General features: G+C 42.1%; 1 protein-coding gene and 1 pseudogene across 1 annotated transcript; both read left to right on the forward strand.

Annotated features, from left to right (window-relative positions):
* The first annotated feature begins 1062 nt into the window (after positions 1–1062).
* On the forward strand, positions 1063–2247 carry LOC139024969 (uncharacterized). The gene has a single exon (XM_070439973.1). It carries the CDS (start codon positions 1295–1297, stop codon positions 2171–2173), a length of 879 nt encoding a protein of 292 aa, XP_070296074.1. The 5' UTR covers positions 1063–1294; the 3' UTR covers positions 2174–2247.
* A 5112-nt stretch (positions 2248–7359) lies between these two features.
* The window catches only part of LOC111961563 (glutamate receptor ionotropic, NMDA 1-like), a 44543-nt pseudogene continuing 26759 nt past the window's right edge, over positions 7360–25143 (forward strand).

Below are 25143 nucleotides of genomic sequence, written 5' to 3' on the forward strand. Positions count from 1 at the left end.
ACCAGGTGGAAACAGTAAAATGAAGTACTACCGCACACTGTGTAGACATGAGGATAACAATTATAGTCAAAGGTCATTACTCAAGACAGTATGCAGAATATATTTACATGTGGATCGCTTATTGACAAAGCCATTTTGACAAAGTATTTAGCAGAGATGTCCTATAAGAAACTCAGTGTTGTTGTTTGTAGCTTGTTCTTTCTCTATTACATAGCTGTGAGTCCCATTTGTGCTGAGGAAAGGCGGGGTTATCCAAGGAGTTTCATGGCTTCATACCGCAGTTGTGCACTATATATGCACTCAAATGTAGCAAATATCATGTGGCAAAATTGTTTGATTGAGTTGCTTCGCGCCAGACTTAAAACATGCTCCCTAATGAGAAAAGCTGTGAGAGTGCTAACATGGTGTTACTGTGCTAATGATACAGTACATCATTACCATATTAGTGCTTTGTGCCTGTGCAGGTCTATACAGACCATTGGTATGTACTTGCATTATATGATGCTGTGTTACTGGCTGTACTCTGAGATTGCTCCAAAGAGCCAGATTCTGTCTGCACTCTGTGACAACAATGATGCCGTTAGGTTGTACCAAATACTGTACATGTCTGTCTGCTCTGATGGAAGTGTGAGCATAATGACCCGTGAATAAGTGTACTGATAGCGCTGAATGTGCTTTGTGACTGCATTGATGTTCTGGGTCAGGGGTCAGGGTTAGTGTGACTGTTCTAACTGATCCCAGTTGGCCCTTTATGGCCAATACTCACAGTTACCCCAAAGTGGGGAGGTTGGTTTAGAAAAATGATTAGCAAAGGTAGAATAGCACAATAATATGTGTTTAACCCACCTTTCTTCATATGACACAGCAGATTGGAAATATTATTTTTGTAAATGCATTGTCTAGAAATGCAGCATTTATGTAAATCAGCAGAATAAACATACTCAAATCATTGTGTTTGCTCTTGCATTATTGCAGTTGTAGACAAACTCTTCCAAAGCAAGCTTTAATGTGTTGAACTGAGTGGAATGCTCAGTGTACTGCTTGGCCACTAGCACCTCTGGACACTTGGGCTTATCACTGTGAAAGTGCTTATCGAGGTTGGTTTCACTGACGGAGAGGCTAGCATTACGTCAACACTACTGCCCACTTTCACATTGAGTCAAGCTTTGTCCAGGTAGAGTTTTGTGACGGAACTTTCTTAGCTAAATGATCTGGGTTGTACATGCCACTGGAATTCTGCTCAGCCTAATCTTAAACTTGACACAGAATACTGTTTAGTTTTATCTAACACAATATGGATGGAATAGCGGGTGACCTTGAAACGGGGCAAGCAGGGAACGACGTGACACATGAGGAAATTATTTGTTCTGTTGTTGGAGCAAGGTGTCCTGCAGTGTTAAGTATTGTTGAGGAAACCAAGGAGGTAGAGAAGGAGAGGGACCAGGGAGAGGATGGCTCAGTGAAAAAGCCCCTTCTTCTACAACCGCATGTCCTGGGAGAGGTCAAGCAAATTCACAGACCAGTCACCCAAACAGGGCCAGCGGATGGGGCTGACCAAAATACATCTGTTCAACAAGAGCTCCATTCTGACAACACAGAGCAGCCTCAAAGGAAAGGGACAAGTGTCGGGAGTCAAAGAAATAGTGACAACCTAGGGGACAATGAGTGCCCCATCTGCAATGAACTGTACGACTCTCAGGGAGACCATCGGATGGCATTGTTGAACTGTGACCACACGTTGTGCCATTGCTGTCTGGCTACCATCCTTAAGCGTGCAGCAGATCCTAGCCGGGTGCAGTGCCCCTTATGTCGACAGAAAACTCCTCTCCTTCACTGGGAGATCCAGAGGATGCAGGAGGATATGATGTACCACCAGGTCAGTAGCTCTGAACGTGTACTTATCATCACAGACACTCTGCCTGAGACCATTCCAGCCCCACGACTCTGCTTCGCCATGGAACAGAGGCTGCAGACTCGCATGGAGTCAATATTGCTGTGTGGATGCTGCCTGTACCCTCCTTGTCTGATGCAGATGATGAGGCAGATGCAACAACACTGTCGATGCTGCTACCTGATATTCCTGGTGCTTCTCTTCCTGATGGAGATGAGCTGTCTGCTGGTTGTCTTCCTTCCTGTTATTGTGCTAGTGTTGTTATTCACTCTAGTGAAGTAGATAGTTGGTTAATCTATACACATTAATCTCCTTTAACATCCATTGTATTTCATTATTTATAACAGTGTTGTCTGTCTTACCAATGGTCCTTTAGTTTTACAATCATCAATGAACCATGTGTTTCTCTCAAATTTCTCAATAAAGGAGGAATCCTCCATGGACCTTGGCATAATATTGGGATTGAGTGATTTTACATAAAGGATACAAATGAACTGTGGTACACACTTCTTGGAAACATGGTGAAACTGCCTCCATCTAAGGATGAACAAGGTCAGAGTGGCTTAAAAATAGCCTGAAATATTTCAGTGCATCTCTTGCAGTGTCTGGGCCTTCTGTTTTCCCTCTGGCCTACTTTAGCAGTTTGGATATCTTCTACTGTGTGTTCCTCCTGTTTATTCCTAGCCACTGTAGTCCAGCTTGTTGTATTTTCATGATATGTACTAGTACGTTTTCAATAAGACTGAGTTAGTAAGAAATCCTGGTTTTAGATGCTTGATTGTTCTGACATGTAAATTGCCTCAATTACACTACATGTACCTTTTGATTTTTGATTTTTTTAGTTCAACCCCGCACCAAACAATCAGTAAGTAAGCCACCTCTTTTCCATTAAAGTATACATCTACTAAATTAATGTTCTCTGACAAACAGAACAGGAATACTGCCGCTGGCCATTGGGGCAGGGCCAAAGAAAACAACAGAGAGCTGCTCATCAGTAATTTATGCAGGAAACACATCAGACATGCATCTTCAGAAGGCACGCTTAGGCAACCCGCTTTTATGAATTACAGTACTCTATTTATGCTAACATATTGACAGCAGAAGAATGCTTTACTCCCACCTCTCAATCAACTAATGTGGCTAAACGGTCACAGAACTTGATGAACACACACACATGTAGATGAACTTAGCAATGCAAAGGGACGCTGGTGCAATACTTTTCAGAATGCTCTCTTAAAGGTATACTGTTCATTATTGGTTCCCCACCTGAAAGGAGTACCTGTGTTTTGCTACTACTGATTCACATTGCAACATGTAACTAAAGGTTATGGCTGGCATACAAATAGAGTGCTGCCAGGCTATGTGTTAGTGTGTAGGAGGGAAGTATGTGTGAGAGAGAGAGAGAGAGAGACCTTCCACTGTGTAGGTGGTATGTGTATGTATGTACTTGTCTCTGTGTGGGTGGATGATCGTGTGTGTGCATGTGAGAACTCTAGAGAGTGTGTGTGTGTCTCATTGGAGTGGAATGAGACTCTTGAGTCTATTTGCTTGTATACGTCTGTTCTCCGCCAGTGCACATCGTTATATAACGGCTGCATTGCAGGCTGGCCCTGCTGTATTGATGTGTGAGTGGTGGGTGGGTGGAGGGAGGGAGGGAGGGAGGGGAGACACTAAGGGCTACTACAGGAATCCAGCAAACAAGAGTCCTTGTTGCTGTTGGCCTTCCCTCTGAGTGGCTCTCATTAGGCAGCGTTTAACACACACCCACAGTGCCACAGTCTAACAGCTATCCCAGAGCCACAGCCATGGATAGTCATACTGTATATCTATATGGCTCTGAGCTATCTGAAAACCAGTCGGGCTGTTAAATTGTTCTATTCTTGACACCCGTGTTATGAAAGGTTACTTTATATGACGGTGATATGACAGTGATGTAGTTGACAGTTGATGTAGTTGACAGTGATGTAGTTATTTAAACCAATCGAGAAGCCTGAGGCAGGGGTAATGTCCCTCCCCTTTAAGATGTTGTCATTGCTCTAAATACAATTTCATACTTAATAAATCTATTGAATACATCTATACTAATAGTTTTGTTTCCATTCCTGCGGAAACCACACACTTCATAAGAGGGCGATGTGTTTCCTATGCCTAATTATGATACAGTGCATTCGGAAAGTATTCAGGCCCACTGACTTTTTCCACATTTTGTTACTTTACATCCTTATTCTAAAATGTATTAAATGAAAAATTTTCCTCATGAATCTACACAAAATACCCCATAATGGCAAAGCGAAAACAGTAAAAAAAAAACAGTAAAAACAGTAAAAAATAAAAAACAGAAATACCTTATTTACATAGGTATTCAGACCCTTTGCTATGAGACTCGAAGTTGAGCTCAGGTGAAACCTGTTTCCGTTGATCATCCTTGAGATGTTTCTTCAACTTGATTCGAGTCCACCTGTGGTAAAGTCAATTGATTGGACATGATCTGGAAAGGCACACACCTGCCTATTGAAGGTCACACAGTTGATAGTGCATGTCAGAGCAAAAACAAAGCCATGAGGTCGAAGGAATTGTCCGTAAAGAGCTCGGAAACAGGATTTTTTTGAGGCACAGATCTGGGGAAGGGTACCAAAACATTTCTGCAGCATTGAAGGTCCCCAAGAACACAGTGGCCTCCATCATTCTGAAATGGAAGAAGTTTGGAATCACCAATACTCTTCCTAGAGCTGGCCACCCGGCCAAACTGAGCAATCAGGGGAGAAGGGCCTTGGTCAGGGAGGTGACCAAGAACCCGATGGTCACTCTGAAAGAGCTCCAAAGTTCCTCTGCGGAACTTCCAGAAGGACAACCATCTCTGCAGCACTCCGCCAATCAGGCCTTTATGGTAGAGTGGCCAGACGGAAGCCACTCCTCAGTAAAAGGCACATGATAACCCACTTGGAGTTTGCCAAAAGGCTCCTAAAGACTCTCAGACAATGAGAAACAAAATTCTCTGGTCTGATGAAACCAAGATTGAACTCTTTGGCCTGAATGCCAAGTGTCATGTCTGGAGGAAACCTAGCACCATCCCTACGGTGAAGCATGGTGGTGGCAGCATCATGCTGTGGGAATTTTTTTCAGCGACAGTTACTGGGAGACTAGTCAGGATCGAGGGAAAGATGAACGGAGCAAAGTACAGAGACATCTTTGATGAAAATCTGCTCCCTAGCCCTCAGGACCTCAGACTGGGGCAAAGAGTATCCTTCCAACAGGACAACAACCCTAAGCACACAGCCAAGACAACACAGGAGTGGCTTCGTCTCTGAATGTCCTTGAGTGGCCCAGCCAGAGCCCGGACTTAAACGCCATCGAACATCTCTGGATAGACCTGAAAATAGCTGTGCAGCAAAGCTCCCCATCCATCCTGACAGAGCTTGAGAGGATCTGCAGAGAAGAATGAGAGAAACTCCCCAAATACAGGTGTGTCATGCTTGTAGCATCATACCCAAGAAGACTCGAGGCAGTAATCGCTGCCAAAGGTGCTTCAACAAAGTACTGAGTAAAGGGTCTGAATACTTATGTTAATGTGATATTTACGTTTTTTTATTTTTTATAAATTAGCACAAAAAAATATATATATAGTTTTTGCTTTGTCATTATGGGGTATTGTGTGTAGATTGATGAGGGAAAAAACAATTTAATAGAATAAGGCTGTGACCTAACAAAATGTGGAAAAAGTCAAGGATTTTGAATACTTTCCGAAGGCACTGTATATCATCTCTAGCCTATTTGTGTGCCTCTCATAGAGGGCCATCTCTGCGTTCGTAATGTATAATTCAGTAGACAGATCAATTGTGACCTCATTTCCAAAATGTCTCTTTCATTTGAAAATATATGTGCACATGCCATTTACATTTGCTAAACACACAACAGGGCTCACAGATTATTTCCTGCTAAATGAAAATTAATTGACTATTTATTAAAGGAGATAAAACTAATTAGATTTAACCACTAATCATCTGGTTTATAAACAGCCCATCCCTTTTACAACCCTGGTTGACCTTATAGGCTAGTTAACCAAGAAACATCAGATTTGACTGAGAAACATGTGGGGTTTAATGTGGGCAGAAATAGGATAGGCTATTGGCAGGCCTACATTCCAATTGCAATGGCATTTTGTCTAAATGAACCCAGTTTTCCAGTGTGATGTGCATAAAAGTAATAGCTGTGCCATAATGTCTTTTATGTTCAATAAATGTGTTAGGTAATATGAATTTTCTGAAATGTAACACTGTGGAGAGAGAGGCTTGTTTCCTAGGTTACCAGGATGGTTGAAAATGTGCTTACCAAGACGGATATTCTTGTACCTCACATAGTTACTTGGACACTTGGTTCCCTCTCTCCATTCAGACATTTCAAATGACATTACCCGACCCCACAATCGGACAAAACATCTAGCAAGTATACACATCTGTCAATACAAATGAGATAAAACGACACATTCATGTCACACTATGGGAATTAGTCTAAATAAAATAGTTTATTAGACACAAATTTTAGATACAACTCAATAAATTATTCTGGCATTTTTATCTATATATATCCCCATGTCAGGGGCTTGCAGTAGACAAGCGTCATAAAAGTACTGTGGTTATGTTGGAGCGTTGGAGGTTTGCAAGATTTACGAGGTTGAAATATGGATAGCATGGCTACATAATTGATTGGATGTTTGGATGTAAAGAGGGGGAGGTGTAACCTAAAATGGGTGGTCCTGGTCCACCTGGGTATGTGGAATTATGTTGATTTACAGTGTGAGCCAGTTCAACTGAGACCGGCGACCCATTTCAGCGTAATGAGCATGCAGGCTCGGGTCCATCTGCTCCGTGCGCTGTAGCAATGCCGTTGGAGAAAGAAATCACACATTGGAATCGTCTGGATCACTGGATTATTGAGGTGTCAATTTTCATTGATACCTCAATTATTTTTGTTCTGACACACAAATGTTTTCTTGATTGTCATTGATCCCCTATTCATAATCTAAGATGCGTGTCCTATAATGAATAACATAATTGATGAGATGTTGAAAACAAGATACATTTATGTTCTGTGATTAGCTTAATTTATTTTATTTACTTTTCATTCTAGCAGCATAAGGTCAACGCAAAATCAAAAGGTAGACTGCGGAAGCGCGCACCACTGCGCGGGCACAGCTGTCAGCACCAAGGACAGCCGCAGCCCCAAGCGCCGCATCAGTCTAATAATCACTTCACAGCAAAGCCCCGCACAGAGCCCACGGAGGACCGGGAGAGCGATACACAGCACTTAAAGGAAAACGCATACACCGCAAAATATGCTCTGACTCGTTTCTATCGACATTGGAAAAAAGAAAATGGTGGAAATTGACAAAGAAAATCAAAATGTTTGAAGAAAGGCTGCTGACAATTACGAAGATAATCAAACAGCGGTTGAGGTCCTGACCATGAACATTCCTCCGCATTTCCCATAAATCAGCTGTCCAGATTTTCCCCACTGTCCAGGGGGACGGTGGTTCCAGTCTTTTTAACCGGGTGAACGTGCAGTCCAGAAGCCGGGCAAGCCGACCCGCCAACACGAGGGAGAGACGCAACCGGGGTCCTCTGTGCGGTTTGATCGTTCACACGATGCGTCTGTTTCTGCTGGCGGTGTTCCTCTCGTGCTCCTGTGCGCGAGGCGGCTGCGAGCCGAAGATAGTGAACATCGGAGCAGTCCTGAGTCAGAAGAGGTACGAGCAAGTCTTTAAGGATGCGGTGACCCAGGCGAATCAGATCTACGGGAGAGATAAATTCAAGTTGACCGCCATCTCCGTAACGCACAAACCCAACGCTATCCAGATGGCTCTCTCCGTCTGCGAGGACCTCATCTCTAACCAGGTATCTCAGGAGGGATCCGTTGTCCCTGCATGTCCCTGCATGGGTGTTAAATGATTAATTGCCTAATTAGATGAGTCATTTAGCCAGGACATTTAGCCATCTATTCATTGGTGCAAAATGTCCATCATATCAATCAGAACCATTTATAAGGCCAAAATGATTATGAAGCCTACTATATTTAAGCTGTGCAAATTAGTATGAGGCCTATGCCCACTATTGGGAGGGAAATTATTCGTCCTATTTAGTGTGATGCTGCATCATCCTGTGTCTGTTTCAAGTGAACTGGCTGACGTGAGTAATAGGGCAGATGAGGTCGATATATTGTGATCAGTGACCACTTCATTTGCAATATACAGACAATGCCATCTGCCTAGACTGTAACCTCAATGCCTGCCTGTGAAACACTGTGCCAGTGCCACCTGCTTCTATTGCATATTTCAAGCAGATTGTGCTGACTGAATTTGATATATTTTCCTAAACGAAACTGTTTATTTGCAACAAAAAAAACGTGTAATTTGTTACACAATTTTTATAATCAATACAGCAATGTCGTTACTCTCACAATATCTCTTAGAGCCTAGCCCTTTAGGCTATGATAACAATACTATGAAACTGCGTCCTTTTCAGAGATCCGTCACCTCTGGTAATACCATCGAGCTTCCGAAAGAAAATGGAAGCTGAAATGAAATTATATGTCAGATATGCATATGACGTTGTTACATAAACAGTAGACTATGTCATGAGTAACTACCAACCCTGAACTTGTGGCCTAACATGAAAAGTAAATGGCCTGAAAATGGTCTGTTGGAAGTGGCCAAATCTCTATCCCCATATCTGTATCTTATTAGTCAGACAAAGCAATGTATTCAAGGGTTAATATAACCTATTCAATCAGATACGCTTTAATGACATCAGCATAGCAGTTGTTTTGGCGGTGTTAAGAGGTGGAATTGCATTGTCAAATCCACAAGCAGCTCCTGGCATTACACCTAAAGCAATCTAGAAGAAAAAGAAACGCACACCCATTTAGGCGAGGTGCTGGCTAGCGGAGTAGAAAACTTAAAAATAAAGGAGAGCCGCACACTAGGAGCTCAGATGCAAAAATGTAATATCCAACGTTTCGACAGCCAGGCTGTCTTCATCAGGGTATAATTACACCTAAAGCAGACATTGCCATTGGCTGCACAAAGTTGCATTAACAGAAATCCCATGCAGTCTTGTTTACATGTTCGAACACTGGATTACACTGATTAGGATGATAGAAGTTCTCCAAATTTAGTTTAATGATTTTTAAATTTGAGCGTAATTATTTCTATATTGCCTACAATTTCTCATTCTGAACTTCTAACATGAGTGGGGAGGGTGTATTGCTTCACGACAATGATTGAAAGAGCAGCTGTTCACCATTTTGACAGCTATGGGGGTGTCTGCTATTGCCGATTAACGCTTGATGTGATTGAATCCAGGTCTAAATCTCATCCAAAAGTTATTATTTTATGATATCAGTTAGAAATGGAAAATCTACTTAGCTTTTAGCTAAAAGCTAAGGGCCAAAAACACAGATTTGTGGGGGATGAGAGGCCAACTCCACTTCAGTGTGCACAGCTGCAAATCCACTGAAATGAACTAACTAACCAAGAGTGAAATCAGTGACTCATCATTAAAGGTATACTGCGAGATTCTGGCATTTAGGCCCTTGTTCAATTTACCCAGAGTCAGGTGGATACCATTTTTATTTCTCTGTGTGCAGTATGAAGGAAATTAGCAGTACTTTCACGAGCTAATGCTAGGTTAAACTACAGCTAATAAAAAATAAAAAAATGTATTCACGAGTTCATCTGACAACAAGGGATTAAATGCCAGAATCTTGCAAGTATCCCTTTAACAATGACATTTTTTAAAACAGTTTTTATATTCACTGCTGACATTGCCGCATGCGTAACGGCCCACTGCATCAAAGCATTTGGGGGGTAGCAGTTGTGGTGCATGTCTCGCTGGTCTGACGTTATGTCACCGGTCTTATTAGGGGGTTAGCGTTTAGTTTGTATTATGTCAAATTATGATTTGATCATTTGTAGTTTTAACGGTTTGTTCATGTTCATTGCTAGATCAATAACTAATGCAGACTGATGTTGTATTGGTTAGACACACGAATGTATGGTATGCAATTGTTTTTGCCTCTAGACTGGAAAGAATAACTGGCTTTTTCACTTGAAGTGCGATTCTTCTTTAGGTCATTATAGCTATTGCTCAGGACATGTGAATACAACTATTGCAATTTAATCCTAACAATGAAAACAACATTCATAAGTTATGTATTGTGATGTTATCCCTTTGAGAGTTGTTCCAACACTGAAACACATTACGCGTTACGCGTTACGTTGCTTTGGAAAGCAGCAATATCATGTAGTGAAGAGAGCTGAGGTGTGAAACACCCCTCCCCCACCCCTCTTTCAAATTCTCACACTCTCTTTCACACACACGCAGACCATGTCCCTGGTCCTCTTCATTGTAATGATTGTAATTGATAGAAATGGTTACGTTACAAACATATCTCCCTTCGTTCCACGACATCTGAGTTCCATTCATCATCACAGAGGGCTGCAGGGATGAGGAAGCTGTCAGTATTCTACATGTCAAATGCAGGTAACAGTGTCTGGTAACTGCATAGATGGAGATCTAACCATGTGAGAGACTTAATGAGAGGGTCTATGACAGATGGTAGATGCCTGGAAGCGCTCTCTGGGTGGAAGACCTCATTTGAGGCCCAACCATACGGGCTGCACGCACTAAACCATCATGCCTGCATGTTTTTTTCCCGCTTCAGTTGGATCAATGTTCCATTTCTCAAGAATCCTATTCATCTAAGAATTGATATACAGTTGCGCAGTAAAAAGCTGTTTGTAGAGTGCCATTCAGCTTTGAGCCAAATAAATATCTATCTACTAAGCAGTCATATTGCTAAATGAGGATGGTTTAAGAGGAGAAAGCTGATGTGACATTTCCATGTCGCAGTGATGAATCAATATTCCATACACTTTTTCCTCTGTACAGGAAGTGTGGTTATCTTTCATTCCCATGCTTGTGTCTGCAGGTGTATGCCATCCTGGTGAGTCATCCTCCCCAGTCCAATGACCACCTCACCCCCACGCCTGTGTCCTACACCGCAGGCTTCTACCGCATCCCTGTGGTGGGCCTCACCACACGCATGTCCATCTACTCCGACAAGGTGAGAAATTAAAAAGAGGGAGGGAGGTAGGAAGTGAGAAGAGAGAGAGGGGAAGAAGAGAGAGATGGGATAGACAGAGAAAGAGAGAGAGTGAGAAGGGGAGAGAGAGAAGGGGGAGGGGGAAATTATGGAGAGGTCCCTGGGAATTGAAACTGATAAGAGAGACAAATTCTACTCCACTACTTGGCTAGCTGCCAAAATAGCTAATGTAAGCCCTTATGAATATGTTAGAAATGTCACCAAAACCGTGGATGACTAGCAAGTAACTTCCTCTCACTCATTCTTCTTCATTTTCTTTCTCTTCAGAGTATCCACTTGTCCTTTCTGCGGACTGTCCCCCCGTACTCCCACCAGGCTCACGTGTGGTTCGACATGATGCGAGAGTTTCGATGGAACCACATCATCCTGATTGTCAGCGATGACCACGAGGGGCGGGCCGCGCAGAAGAGACTGGAGACCCTACTGGAGGAGAGGGAAACAAAGGTGAGATGCTCGGGCTCGCAGGACCCCTAGTGTGTGTGGCCGTGCGTGTGTGTGTGTAGTCTTTGTTTAACTCTCAAAGGTCTTCTATGTACTATATGTAACTGTTTTCCTTTATTTTGTGTGAACACATCTCTCACTGACCATTGTGTAAACATTGGCTAACATCAATATGCTAGAGACATCTACAGCGTCTAATGTGGTCTGATCTGAGTACATCTTTTACTCATCTCATGTTGCTTTTCACCATAGTCAAATTCTCCTGTGTCAATCCACAACGGGAGCCAAATAGCACACTTTAACCTGGGGCTTTGCAAAACATCAATGACTCCCAAACATAATGATGGTCCACAGATCCTTCATGTATATTTGTGTTGTGATATTATGTGTGTAAGGAAAGGAGCTAATCTACCCAGTGTTATGCTCACTTGGAGGCTTGTAAAGTGATGGATGGTTGACATGCAGTATATCAGATTGTCCTGAGACACTGTCTGAAAGACATATCTTTGGTTTTACTACATGTACGTGCTTTAGCAGACACTTACAGGAGAAATGTATAGGAGCAACGTACAGGAGCAACTAAGGTTAACTGCTCAAGGGCACATCAACATATTTTTCACCTAGTCGGCTCAGGGATTCAAACCAGCAACCATTAGTTTTGCCGGCCGGCAAGGTCCTTGTCCTTGTCAGATAATGGACTGTGAGACCATGCAAGTGAAATGACACATATAAATGTTGTAACCATGAGCATAATTTTTCACACAAGGCTGTGTTACTTGGAATGTAGCTAGCTCATTAATAAATGTGCTGATCCACCTAAAGCCTAAAACAGACCGGTGATCATGTTCCCTAAAGGAAAAGAGAAGGAACAATTAACACATCGTTGAACATACATTTAGTATGTTTCACCTCAAGATGTAGTTAAGGCTTTTTGTAATGCTTGTTCTCTTCAGGGACTCCTTCCTGTAATTGTGTGACGGAGTGAAATGAGTCCTGATTTGAAGAGTAATTTAATCAGAGGCTGATGAAATGGTTCATTTGACACATGCTCATGATAATCCACACCGAAGGGAGATGGGACATTTTAAACACATTGTGGTTAATCAGTTACTCACACATGATCAAGATTGATTAGGAGTTACTAAGTATAGTTTATGTCGATAAATCATCTTGTTATTAAGGATTATGACTTAATTGGATCGTATGTATGACTTTACCCGTGGAGTGGTATTGTCTATGGTAAAGACCTACATTACTGTAGATGAAAGAATAGTTGGTTAACTGATAGCTACTTGTTCCTTCCTTCCTGGAATCCATCTTGTCCGCCCTTGACTATCTCTCTCTCTTATATACTGCCATAAGCAGAGATTGGATAGATTTACAGTTACCAGATTGAAGGAATCTATCAATGTCACAGAAACCTTGATATGGTAGACACTACGATATGACGATGTAAGGAAGTATCTGTGTTCCCACAGTTAAAAGCTTGGACTGTGATTTTATCAGTGGTTGTAAGAAATTACTCAGCTAGCCAGGTTGGCAGAATGTTTGTCACATTTGGGGAGTTTGTGTCATTTCCTCCTTAATGAGAAATATTCTAGTTATTCACATTTAATATTCTGTATCGTGCAGATTATTCACACTGTATTTGCAGATTTATATGCTGTGCTGCTGTGACAAACCACAGGGACAATTTGATGGGGTTCTCTAGCACAGCCGGTAGAGAGACTCTTCTAGCTGTAATGGATTCAGTTAGAATACTAACATTAGTGACACAACATACAATATCATACTAGACTGAATAAGCAAAAATAGGGCAGTCAGAGAGGAACTCCTTGGTGAAAACAATGGCAGTCATCTAGACAGTTCTTTTTTTGCCAAGGCATTATAATGCCACATAGAGATAGTTGCAAGATGGTGGAGGGCTAGAGAAAAATCAATTTGGGTTTAACATTTAACCTTTACTTAACACCCATCCCGGATCCGGGAGCATCCTCATCAGTAAAAGCTGACTAGCATAGCCTAGCATAGCGCCACAAGTAAATAATAGCATATAAATATCATGAAGTCACAAGTCCAATACAGCAAATGAAAGATAAACATCTTGTGAATCCAGCCATCATTTCCGATTTTCCGATTCCGATGTTTTACAGCGAAAACACTATGTATTTCTATTAGCTAACCACAATAGCCAAAGACTCAACCGCATATTTTCACCATGTTTCTACCGCATAGGTAGCTATCACAAAACCGACCAAATAGAGATATAATTAGTCACTAACCAAGAAACAACTTCATCAGATGACAGTCTTATAACATGTTATACAATAAATTTATGTTTTGTTCGAAAATGTGCATATTTGAGGTATAAATCATAGTTTTACATTGGAGCTACCATCAAAAATATCACCAAAGCAGCCAGAATAATTACAGAGAGCAACGTGAAATACCTAAATACTCATCATAAAACATTTATGAAAAATACATGGTGTACAGCAAATTAAAGATAAACATCTTGTGAATCCAGCCAATATTTCCGATTCTTTTTAAAGTGTTTTACAGCGAAACACAATATAGCATTATATTAGCTTACCATAATAGCCAAACACACAACCGCATTTATTCACCGCATAGATAGCATTCACAAAAACCAGCAAAAGATATAAAATTAATCACTAACCATGACCAACTTCATCAGATGACAGTCTTATAACATCAGGTTATACAATACACTTATGTTTTGTTCGAAAATGTGCATATTTAGAGCTGCAAACCGTGGTTATACATTGTGAATATGTAGCATCGATTCACCAGAATGTCCGGAGCTATTTTGGACACTCACCTAATCTGACCAAAGAACTCATCATAAACTTTACATAAAAATACTTGTTGTATGGCAAATGAAAGATACACTGGTTCTTAATGCAACCGCCGTGTTAGATTTTTAAAAATAACTTTACCATAACAAACAGCTTGCGTTATTGCGAGACAGCGTCCGCCAAAACGGCAGAGAATAGGAATCAACATTTTCCACAGAAATACGAAATAACATCATAAATTGTTCTTACTTTTGCTGAGCTTCCATCAGAATCTTGTACAAGGAGTCCTAGGTCCAGAATAAATCGTTGTTTGGTTTTAGAATGTCCTTTTCTCCTGTCGAATTAGCAACCTTAGCTAGCCATGTGGCGCGAACATGCCCATCTTCTCTTGAAGATGGGCTCTTTGGAAAATTCCAAAAGTCCCAATAAACGTTGAATAAACTGATACAACTCGGTTGAAAAAAACTACTTTATGATGTTATTATCACATGTATCAAATAAAATCAGAGCCGGAGATATCCGCCGTGTATACCGAACGCTTTTCAGAAGCCAATGTCGACGTACTTCGCGCGCCAGAGAAGACAAATACATTTCCAGACCTGTCACTCCAAAAGCTCTTGTTCGGCCTCAGATCAAGCTAGACACCCCATTCCACCTTCCACTGCCCGTTGACATCTAGTGGAAGGCGTATGAAGTGCATGCATATCGATAAATATTAGGCAATTGAATAGGCAGGTCCTGGAACAGAGCATCGTTTTCAGATTTTTCACTTCCTGTATGGAAGTTTGCTGCAAAATGAGTTCTGTTTTACTCACAGATATAATTCAAACAGTTTTAGAAACTTGAGAGTGTTTTCTATCCAATAGTAATAATAATATGCATATTGTACGATCTAGAATAGAGTACGAGGCAGTTTAATTTGTGCACGATTTTTTCCAAAGTGAAAACAGCACCCCCCTATTGACAAGAAGTTTAAGTCATTTAGCAGACACGCTTATCCAGAGCCACTTACCTGATCAATTAGGCATAAGTGCCTTGCTCAAGGGCACAGACAGAGTTTTCACCTAGTCGGCTCAGGGATTCAAACCAGCAACCCTTTGGTTACTGGCCCAACACTCTTAACCGCTAGGCTACCTACAAGATGAGTTGATTTATATTCTAAATAAGGACCGTAGTCCCAGTTTGATTAATGCTTGTTTTGCAATGTCATGATTCATGAGTGTGCACCGACCTTGACACACTTCAAGACATTATCATGCAACATTTGGAAAGGGGAGCAGTGTTTTACAGAGCAGCGCTGACCACAACAACCTCAGATTACATTTGAGGCAGAACGGTTCTTTATTCCTTTCAAAGAAGTGTGAATACAATGGAGGAAAATGGGATTTACTTCAGATTTGCTTGTCAGGCAGATTAATGAACCAATGCGCCAGAGTCACTGTAGCATTTGGGTAGCGGAGGACGTAGACCCAGAGCGCTCTGCCTCCCAACGGTCTGAGCTGAGAGTTCAGGCATCAGGGGAGGCAGGTCTATCAAGCAGAAGATGCTATGTTTCACTGCAAAATGGCTCCCTAAGGCAAAGAGACTGCCTTGCGACTCCTTTCACAATATACAGGAGCAGAGTGGATTTCAAAATGGAAAGAACCTTAGGGGAATTAGTTTGCAGAATCAGACTTTTTACGTGTTGGGATTGCTTTGATCTGGAACCTATCTCAACCTAATTGTTGTACATAGAGTATGACTGTTTCTGGACCAATGCTGGACGATGGTTTAAGGGTCTTGAGTTGTATTTGAAAGGTGGTGAATAAGGGCATATGACATAGCAGTAAATAGGATTGCTAGTGGGCAGTGGCTGTCATTGATGTTTTTTGCAAGCCCCAAGGGATCCCAATTTGAAGCAGAAAAGTTGGAGATTTGTTGGAATGCTTTACTGCGATCCATTTTCAACTGTTTATAATATTCTTCTGTGTCTGCATATTTTCTCTGTGCACATTACTCATCAGAATAAAAAAAGGAACTATGAAAACCTCGACCAACTGTCCTATGACAACAAGCGAGGACCTAAGGTATATTTGCATGGTCAATGCACGCCGCCCACCAACTTTTCAAACGTAGCAACTAGAAACCAGCCCAACCAGTCACCAGCCGACCCAGAAATGCCCCTATCTTGGAAGCACGTGTTTCTTTTTACTTTGAGACATTATTCCTATGATTTCACAGAAGAATGGTTTTGTTAATGGAAAGACTATAATTTTCCGTAAAAAAATAAACAAATGAACAGCGCTCCGCTTCTATCATATTACCTTTTTTCCTTCAACTAAAGGAATGCATGTTCTAAACAAAAAAAGGATTGCAAGTTTATTCCTTTGTGGAGATCCGGTAGTGTGGGACAAAACACTTTCCCAGATTACTACTCCCTCCTGTTTTGTAGCACCTCTAGTTTCAACCGTTTTTGGTTGGGGGAAAGGTTCCCCTCACTCCCCTTCACCTGTTTTTAGTTACTGGTTGCATTGACCTTCTTATCCCCCCTATCTAACATGCACGTCCTTCTTTGGAGCCTTGATAACCCTCAGTTTGCATGCGAAAAATGCAAACGTTTTTTCCCCTCCAAGCTTTTTTTTAGTTGAGCCGATTTCCATGGATCGCTTTCCTTTTTTTCCTCTCTCTCTTTTTCAACAAAAATCAACAAAACCGAACAAAACAGGTAAAGAGACAGCATGGTTTCTGAGGTGGGGGTAAGTAGCTGGCTTGACTTATTTTGTGCCCCGATCACAGGCAGAGAAAGTCCTCCAGTTCAGCCAGGAGACTAACTTAACTGCTCTGCTTCTGGAGGCCAAAGAGCTGGAGGCTCGTGTCATCATCCTCTCCGCCAGGTGAGACTGCAGCAGCTCCCATTTGTCCCATCAATCCCCTCCCATCATAGCTGACCTGCCTCTACTACTGAATCTAGTTCATTCTGATCACGATCCTTAACCTAAAATTATCATAAGTAATTTTCCCGGCTCCTAATTAGACCGCAACTGGATTTACAATGACTTATATTTTACACTTTTTACATACTTTTACTGCTAAATGCTGGCATGATATCACACCGTAGTGATTTACTGCAATGATTTGCGTTTAGATTAAAGATAAGTAACCATGCCTGTGTCACTTAACATCTCTGTTTTCAGTGAAGAGGACGCTGCTGCAGTTTACAAGGCTGCCCGTTTCCTCAACATGACGGGCTCGGGTTACGTGTGGCTGGTCGGAGAGCGGGAGATGTCGGGTAAAGCCCTGAGTGAGGCACCAGATGGTACGTACCATACGCTGCTACCCAACAGCTACTCGGAAAACACTTAATAACGCTGGCTTTTTTCTGGAGTCACCTTTAATTTAACCTCTATGATTAGGGAGACAACCATAGATGAAGGATTCATTGTTTAACAATGTATCATGTGTGATCATTTGTTGAGCGTTAAGCATTTAAACGTTTAAGCATTTGATATGTTTAAAGGTTTTAAATGAGTCACAGTAGTTTACACTATAAGCTCTTAAGATACAGTTTTAGGTCCTGTATCTCTGAACCTATTTCTTTATCTATAGTCATAACTATTGATAGGTTAACCCGCACATACAGTGTGTTTCTTAAAAATATATGTTGGGTTATCCAACGCTTCCCGCGCTGCCTTTATTGTACTATCCTGACATATTAATAGCTTGGTTCTCATGAGTTTATAAAGGGAGTTTTGCAACCTCCACATTGAAGTGTAACTGAAATTGAATGGTAAGCTACAACGGTCTTCCTTATGTCCCGGAGTCTGCACAAGTCTCACGTAATATGTCACTTTGTGGTCACAAACGTAAGCGTCAAACCCAGGCACTCCAACACCCCCTACCCCCATTGTCTTACGTTAGGTGGTATCACTCCTACATAACGCTCGTCACGCTGTGCAGAGATGCAGTAAGTAGCGCTATCTGACGTAAGACAATGCTCAGACCTTTGCAGAAAATTCTTCGCCAGTAATGTCTAGGGTTGCAAAGCTACCCGTAATTTACCAAAGTTACAGGAATCTTCAGTAATTTTTGTAATTAACAGAAAATCTATGGCAATATATCATAACTTTGGTAATTTCTCCATTACTTTCTATTAGATAGACCATATGGTTCAAGAGAAAATAGCCTAAATAACAAAAAAAGCATCTAATCAACAATGGCATTAATTATCTGTGCAACTCTTCCAACTATTGACTGCCACCAGTTTGACGCCAAAACATTGACAATAAATACATATTGACATAGTAAAATAAGTGTATAAAGAATATTTCATGCTGAAACCTTCATATTATACACCAATGGTATTCACTAAGTTGATGGTTTATATTTAAGATGCTTTACAGCTTTGTCATTCTATTTTTTTTAATCATCAATTTTAATTATTTCATAAACAGTATATATACAAAAGTATGTGGTCACCCCTTCAAATGAGTGGATTCGGTTATTTCAGCCACACCTGTTGCTGACAGGTGTATAAAATCGAGCACACATCCATGCCATCTCCATAGTTAAACATTGGCAGTAGAATGGCCTTACTGAAGAGCTTCATCATAGGATGCCACCTTTCCAACAAGTCAGTTCGTCAAATTTCTGCCCTGATAGAGCTGCCCGGTCAACTGTAAACGTTGTTAATGTGAAGTAGAAATGTCTAGGAACAACAATGGCTCAACCTCGAAATGTTAAGCCACACAAGCTCACAGAACTGCACCGCCGAGTCCTGAAGCAAGTACCGCGTAAAAATCGTCTTTCCTCGGATGCAACACTCCCTACCGAGTTCCAAACTGCATCTGGGAGCAATGTCAGCACAAGACCTGTTCGTTGGGAGCTTCACAAAATTCGTTTCCATGGCCGAGATGCCGCACACAGGCCTAAGATCACTATGCACAAAGCCAAGTGCCAGCTGGAGTGATGTAAAGCTCGCTGCCATTGGACTCTGGAGCAGTAGAAATGCGTTCTCTGGAGTGATGAATCACGCTTCACCATCTAGCCGTTCGACGGACGAATCTGGGTGTGGCGAATATAAGGAGAATGCTACCTGCCCCAATGCACAGTGCCAACTGTAAAGCTTGGTGGAGGAGGAATAATGGTTTGCAGCAACAGTTTGAGGAAGGCCCTTTCCTGTTTCAGCATGACAATGCCCCTGTGCACAAAGCGAGGTCCATACAGAAATAGTTTGTTGAGCTCGGCATGAAAGAACTTGACTGGCCTGCACAGAGCCCTGACCTCAACCCCATCGAACACCATTGGAATGAATTGGAACTCCGACTGCGAGCAAGGCCTAATCGCCCAACATCAGTGCCCGACCTCACTAATGCTCTTGTGGCTGAATAAAAGCAAGTCCCCGCAGCAATGTTCCAACATCTAGTGGAAAGCAACCCAAGAAGAGTGGATGCTGTTATAGTAGCAAAGGGGGGGACCAACTCCATATTAATACCCATGATTTTGGAATGAAACGTTTGACACGCAGGTGTCCATATACTTTTGGTCATATAGTGTATTTTACATGTGATAAGGCCAGAGAGAGAGGGCCAGAGATAATTACAGATGATTGTGGTAATCGGAAGTAACCAAGAGGGCCACTAGATGTTTTCTGATAGATTACATAAAATCCTTGAAAGATACTGCAATTCTGGTAGTTTACTGGTGAACTAGTAATATACCAGTAATATACCCCACCCCCCACCCCCCACCCCCCCATTGCAACCCTAGTCGTGTCCATGTCTCCAGCACCTGTTGCTGTCTTAAACTCACCTCTGTGGCTTCTTTCAAGAGTCTGCAAGACTACCGGACACAATTGCAATGAAAAAACTTAGCTGAAGTTGATTGTTAATGTGATTTGTTTATATCAATTCTCTAATATAGTTGATGTAAATTTGTTTGGTCCCACACATACACTATAGCTTTCTGCTTTAGTGTATAACCTAACCCCTATAAAATGGGTGATAGAATTGAATCGATCCAACTTCAAGGGACTCTTTTTTCATGCTGGGAAAAGTTCAATAACAACCTCAAAATATGAATCCATTCCTCTCTGATGTTGCCTCTTCTCAGAAAGGAATAAAAAGAAAATCAGCTAAAATCTATTTTGATCACGATGAAGGTCATGGTTCAAAGACATCCAGTGCTTGTTTGTTCCAGTACTGGATGATTAAAATTGCTTTTACAAATAGAGCAACAGAGAGCATGGTGCTGGATCAAAACTTGCGGTTGACCTTTTCTCAGGATGGCTGAACAAGAGGTTCCTATAAGTTTTTATTGTGTGTATTGCAAAAGGATCCTGATGGTTTGTAGTCTAGCAGGTCACTGATTGGCTTTGTGCTGCTGTTGGCGTGATGTGAGCAGGTCTCATCGGCCTCCAGCTCATCAACGGCAAGAATGAGTCGGCCCACATCAACGACGCAGTGGCAGTGGTGGCTCAGTCCATCCAGGAGCTCTTTGAGAAGGAGAACATCACGGAGCCGCCGAGAGGCTGTGTGGGAAACACCAACATCTGGAAGACCGGCCCCTCTTCAAAAGGTACATTTATAAAGTCATGATATATTGTAATTCAGGAAGACATACACACACACACACGTTCTCACTCTGTCTATTTCCCTACACTCTCACACTCACATCTACTTTAATTTCTCTGTCTCAGGGTTCTGATGTCATCAAAGTACCCAGAGGGCCTCACTGGACGTGTGGAGTTCAATGACGATGGCGACAGGAAGTACGCTCACTACAGCATTCTCAACTACCAGAAGAGTCGACTCATTCAAGTCGGGATTTACAATGGAACACAGGTAACTTTATTGCAAAAGTCATTCTCGCTGTTTCTACTGTGATCTTCCTATCTATTGCTATTACAGCTCTCTATTAAGCAGTACGTATGGTAATTAGAAAGCAGTGGTTTTATTAGCTAAATGCTAAGCTGTAGCTAAAGCAGCTGACTCTTTCGTATTGGACTCCCTTGTGTTTGGCCCTCATCAGCTCCACACATTATGTCAACACTCCTCTAATCGTGGTGTCATGACCCTGTAGTGGTGATGAATAATCAGAGGAAGATCATCTGGCCGGGGGGAGAGACAGAGAAACCGCGGGGCTTTCAGATGTCCACAAGACTAAAGGTACCGCATTTCACCCTCCTTAAACAATGATGTTCCCGATATACAGTGCATTCGGAAACTATTCAGACCCCTTGACTTTTTCACATTTTGTTACGTTACAGCCTTATACAAAAAATGATTCAATAGTTTTTCCCCCAAATCAATCTATACACAATGACAAATGACAAAGAAAAAATAGTTTTTAGAAATGTTTGAAAATGTCTAAAGTATCACATTTACATAAGTATTCAGACCCTTTACTCAGTACTTTGTTGAAGCACCTTTGGCAGTGGTTACAGCCTTGAGTCCTCTTGGTATGACGCTACAAGCATGGCACACCTGTATTTGGGGAGTTTCTCCCATGCCAGATCAGGTTCAAGTCCAGGCTCTGGCTGGGCCACCCAAGGACATTCAGAGGCTTGTCCCAAAGCCACTCCTGCATTGTCTTGGCTGTGTGCTTAGGGTCGTTGTCCTGTTGGAAGGTGAACCGTCGCCCCAGTCTGAGGTCCTGATTGGTGGAGTACTGCAGAGATGGTTGTCCTTCTGGAAGGTTCTCCCATCTCCACAGAGGAACTCTAGAGCTCTGTCAGAGTGACCATCGGGTTCTTGTTCACCTCTCTGACCAACGCCCTTCTCCCCGATTGCTCAGTTTGGCCGGGCGGCTAGCTCTAGGAAGAGTCTTGGTGGTTCCAAACTTCTTCCATTTAAGAATGATGGAGGCCACTGTGTTCTTGGGGACCTTCAATGCAGCAGAATTTTTTGGTACCCTTCCCCAGATCTGTGCCTCAACACAATCCTGTCTCGGCGCTCTACGGACAATTCCTCCCGACCTCATGTATTTTGCTCAGACATGCACTGTAAACTGGGGGACCTAATATAGACAAGTGTGTGCCTCTCCAAATCATGTCCAATCAATTGAATTTACCCCAGGTGGACTGCAATCAAGTTGTAGAAACATCTCAAGGATGATCAATGGGAACAGATTCACCTGAGCTCAATTTTGAGTCTCATAAAAGGGTCTGAATACTTATGCAAATAAGGTATTTCAGTTTTTTGTTTTTTATACATTTGCAAAATGTTTTTTGCATTGTCATTATAGGGTATTGTTGTAGATTGATGAGGATTTTTTTTAAATTAATAATTTTAGAATAGGATATGTGGAAAAAGTCAAGGGTCTGAATACTTTCCGAATGCACTGTATATATAAAAAAGCAACGCTTTATATCTTACAGAATCTTCAATGTAATTGGGTCTGCGCAGGATTCTTTCTCTATCCTTCTATCTCGTTTTCTCTCTCGCCATCATTTCTACCATGGGTGTTGTGTGTGTTTTGTGTGTTCCTTGAAGAGGGGTTGTTGTCCGTAGGGTTGGTGATTTAAAGGTCCACAGGGTCAGTGTGAGCTAAACGCCCACTGTGTGATAAACAGTGTGCTCTCCGTCTGTTATAGATAGTGACCATACACCAGGAGCCCTTTGTGTATGTGAAGCCCACTGAGCAGGATGGAACCTGCAAGGAGGAAAAAACATTAAATTGAGTGGCAGATATTAAAAAGGTGATCTGCCACTGGACCAAATGAGACCATCCCAGGTAACCACAACAGGACGTTTAAGATATCACTGTGCTTTTACTACGCCCGCTAATACCAACTGGAAATGCATACATATATATACAGTAGGTATCTAATATGTATGCATGTAGCTGAGTGTGCCTTTGTGTGATTGTTGGCATATTGGTGTGTGTGTGTGTGTTGTGTGTGTGTGTGTGGTGGTTGTGCGCACGCTCGCGGGTGTGAGTATGTACCGTGAATATGCTTGAGTGTTGCTTTTATGTTTGCAAACAGTGTGGGCATGTGCCAGCCTGTGTTTAGTGTGTTGAAGTCTGTTTGCAGTGAACATGTGTGTAGCTATATATTGTATGTGTGATTTTTGTTGAACAGTGTGTGTGTGTACTGTTTGGGCATGTCTGGTGTTATTAAAAAATATTTAAAAAGAGAAAGAGGGATTTTCTCCAGATTGATTGTAACTTGCAACCCTTGCTGGTTGGTTTACAGGACGTCCAATTGTACCTCAATGTTGTTATGGATTCTGTATCATCTACTTATCAAGTTGGCCGGAACATGAACTTTACCTATGAGGTGCACCTGGTGGCTGATGGGAAATTTGGAACACAGGAGCGGGTCAGTTCCTATAGATACTCAGAGTTCACTCTAGATAGAAACCTCACTGCCCAAAATGTATTGACCAACGATTGTCTATTTACATACATTTATATTAGATTTTATTATGTTAAGTTTATGAAGCAAATCATATCTCCTATCTCGAAGATGGCTTTTTAATTAAGTTCATGCATTTGTAACGTTTAGAAAATGACACAAAATCATCTTACAGTATGTTACTGCACTCACAAAAATAGTTTGTTTTGACATAATCACTAACTTTCCCCTAAATCACTAACTAAAAAGCAGTCCAGAGAGCCATGGAAACCTAGAGTCCGACTACATTGGGGACTTTAGCTCCGTGTTAGAGGGACAAGTAGGTGGTGAGAGTGAGACCCACGCTTACTGTCAGGATCTACCGAACAAGCAAGATGAGCTGAATGGAGCTTCTTCTGGAGAGCCAAGCTCAGTTACCACGTCTCTGAGCCAGAAAAATACCATTCAGATCATTTCTGCTGATATTAATTTAGGTTAAAGCACAAAGGGTTTTAAGAGAGGGCTCACTTGTTGTTTCTGGTTTCTGATACTGACACTTCATTCTGAAATTCTTGTCATGTTGGGTTGGTTGTTACCCTTTACGTCCACTTACCACAGGTGAACAACAGCAACAAGAAAGAGTGAATGGCATGATGGAGAGCTCCTGGGGGTCTGGCAGATATGATCGTTGCCCGCTGACGATAAACAACGAACGAGCCCAGTACATCGAATTCTCCAAACCTTTTAAGTACCAAGGCCTAACCATCCTCGTTAAAAAAGTATGTCCCCAAATTCCCCTCAAAATGTATGAAGAGTGTGAATTGAAAGTTCATCCAGACTACACCTGATATAGTCCCATTGCAGATGGGGTGGTAGTAGACTGCAAGTGGTTAGTGAATGACTGTCTGTGCTGTGTGTTACAGGAAATCCCTCGCAGTACACTGGACTCGTTCATGCAGCCGTTTCAGAGACACTGTGCTGCTGGTGGGTCTTTCGGTGCATGTGGTGGCGGTGATGCTTTACTACTAGACCGGTTCAGGTACAAGGGGATCCATGTGTGTGTGTGTCCGTGTGTGTCCGTGTGTGTCCGTGTGTGTCCGTGTGTGTCCGTGTGTGTCCGTGTGTGTTGGTGTGTGTGTGTGTGTGTGTGTGTGTGTGGTGTGTGTGTGTGTGTGTGTGTGTGTGTGTGTGTGTGTGTGACATACTCTACCTCTGCTTATGCTCCAGACCTCTCCAGATCTTCTCTCACTGGGGACGAGGGGACAGAGGTGAAGACTGGCTCCAGTCATTCCACTGCTCTGTTCATCTGGCCTTCTCTTTCTGTGCTCTATCTTGCTTTGCCACTCACAGACTCCCTCCCTGTCTGGGGTTGCCAGGGTTTTCGCCTCTGTCTGCTTGTGTATGTCTCACTTCATATCCTGCTCTCTCTCTAGCCCGTTTGGGAGGTTTAAAGTAAACAGTGAAGAAGAAGAAGAAGACGCCCTCACCTTGTCGTCAGCCATGTGGTTCTCCTGGGGAGT

Source organism: Salvelinus sp. IW2-2015, linkage group LG4q.1:29, assembly GCF_002910315.2.
Source record: "Salvelinus sp. IW2-2015 linkage group LG4q.1:29, ASM291031v2, whole genome shotgun sequence".
NCBI classification, from domain to species: domain Eukaryota; kingdom Metazoa; phylum Chordata; class Actinopteri; order Salmoniformes; family Salmonidae; genus Salvelinus; species Salvelinus sp. IW2-2015.

Coding starts and splice junctions, on each gene's coding strand:
- LOC139024969 (XM_070439973.1), top strand. CDS start 1,295: ATGGATGGAATAGCGGGTGACCTTGAAACGGGGCAAGCAGGGAACGAC.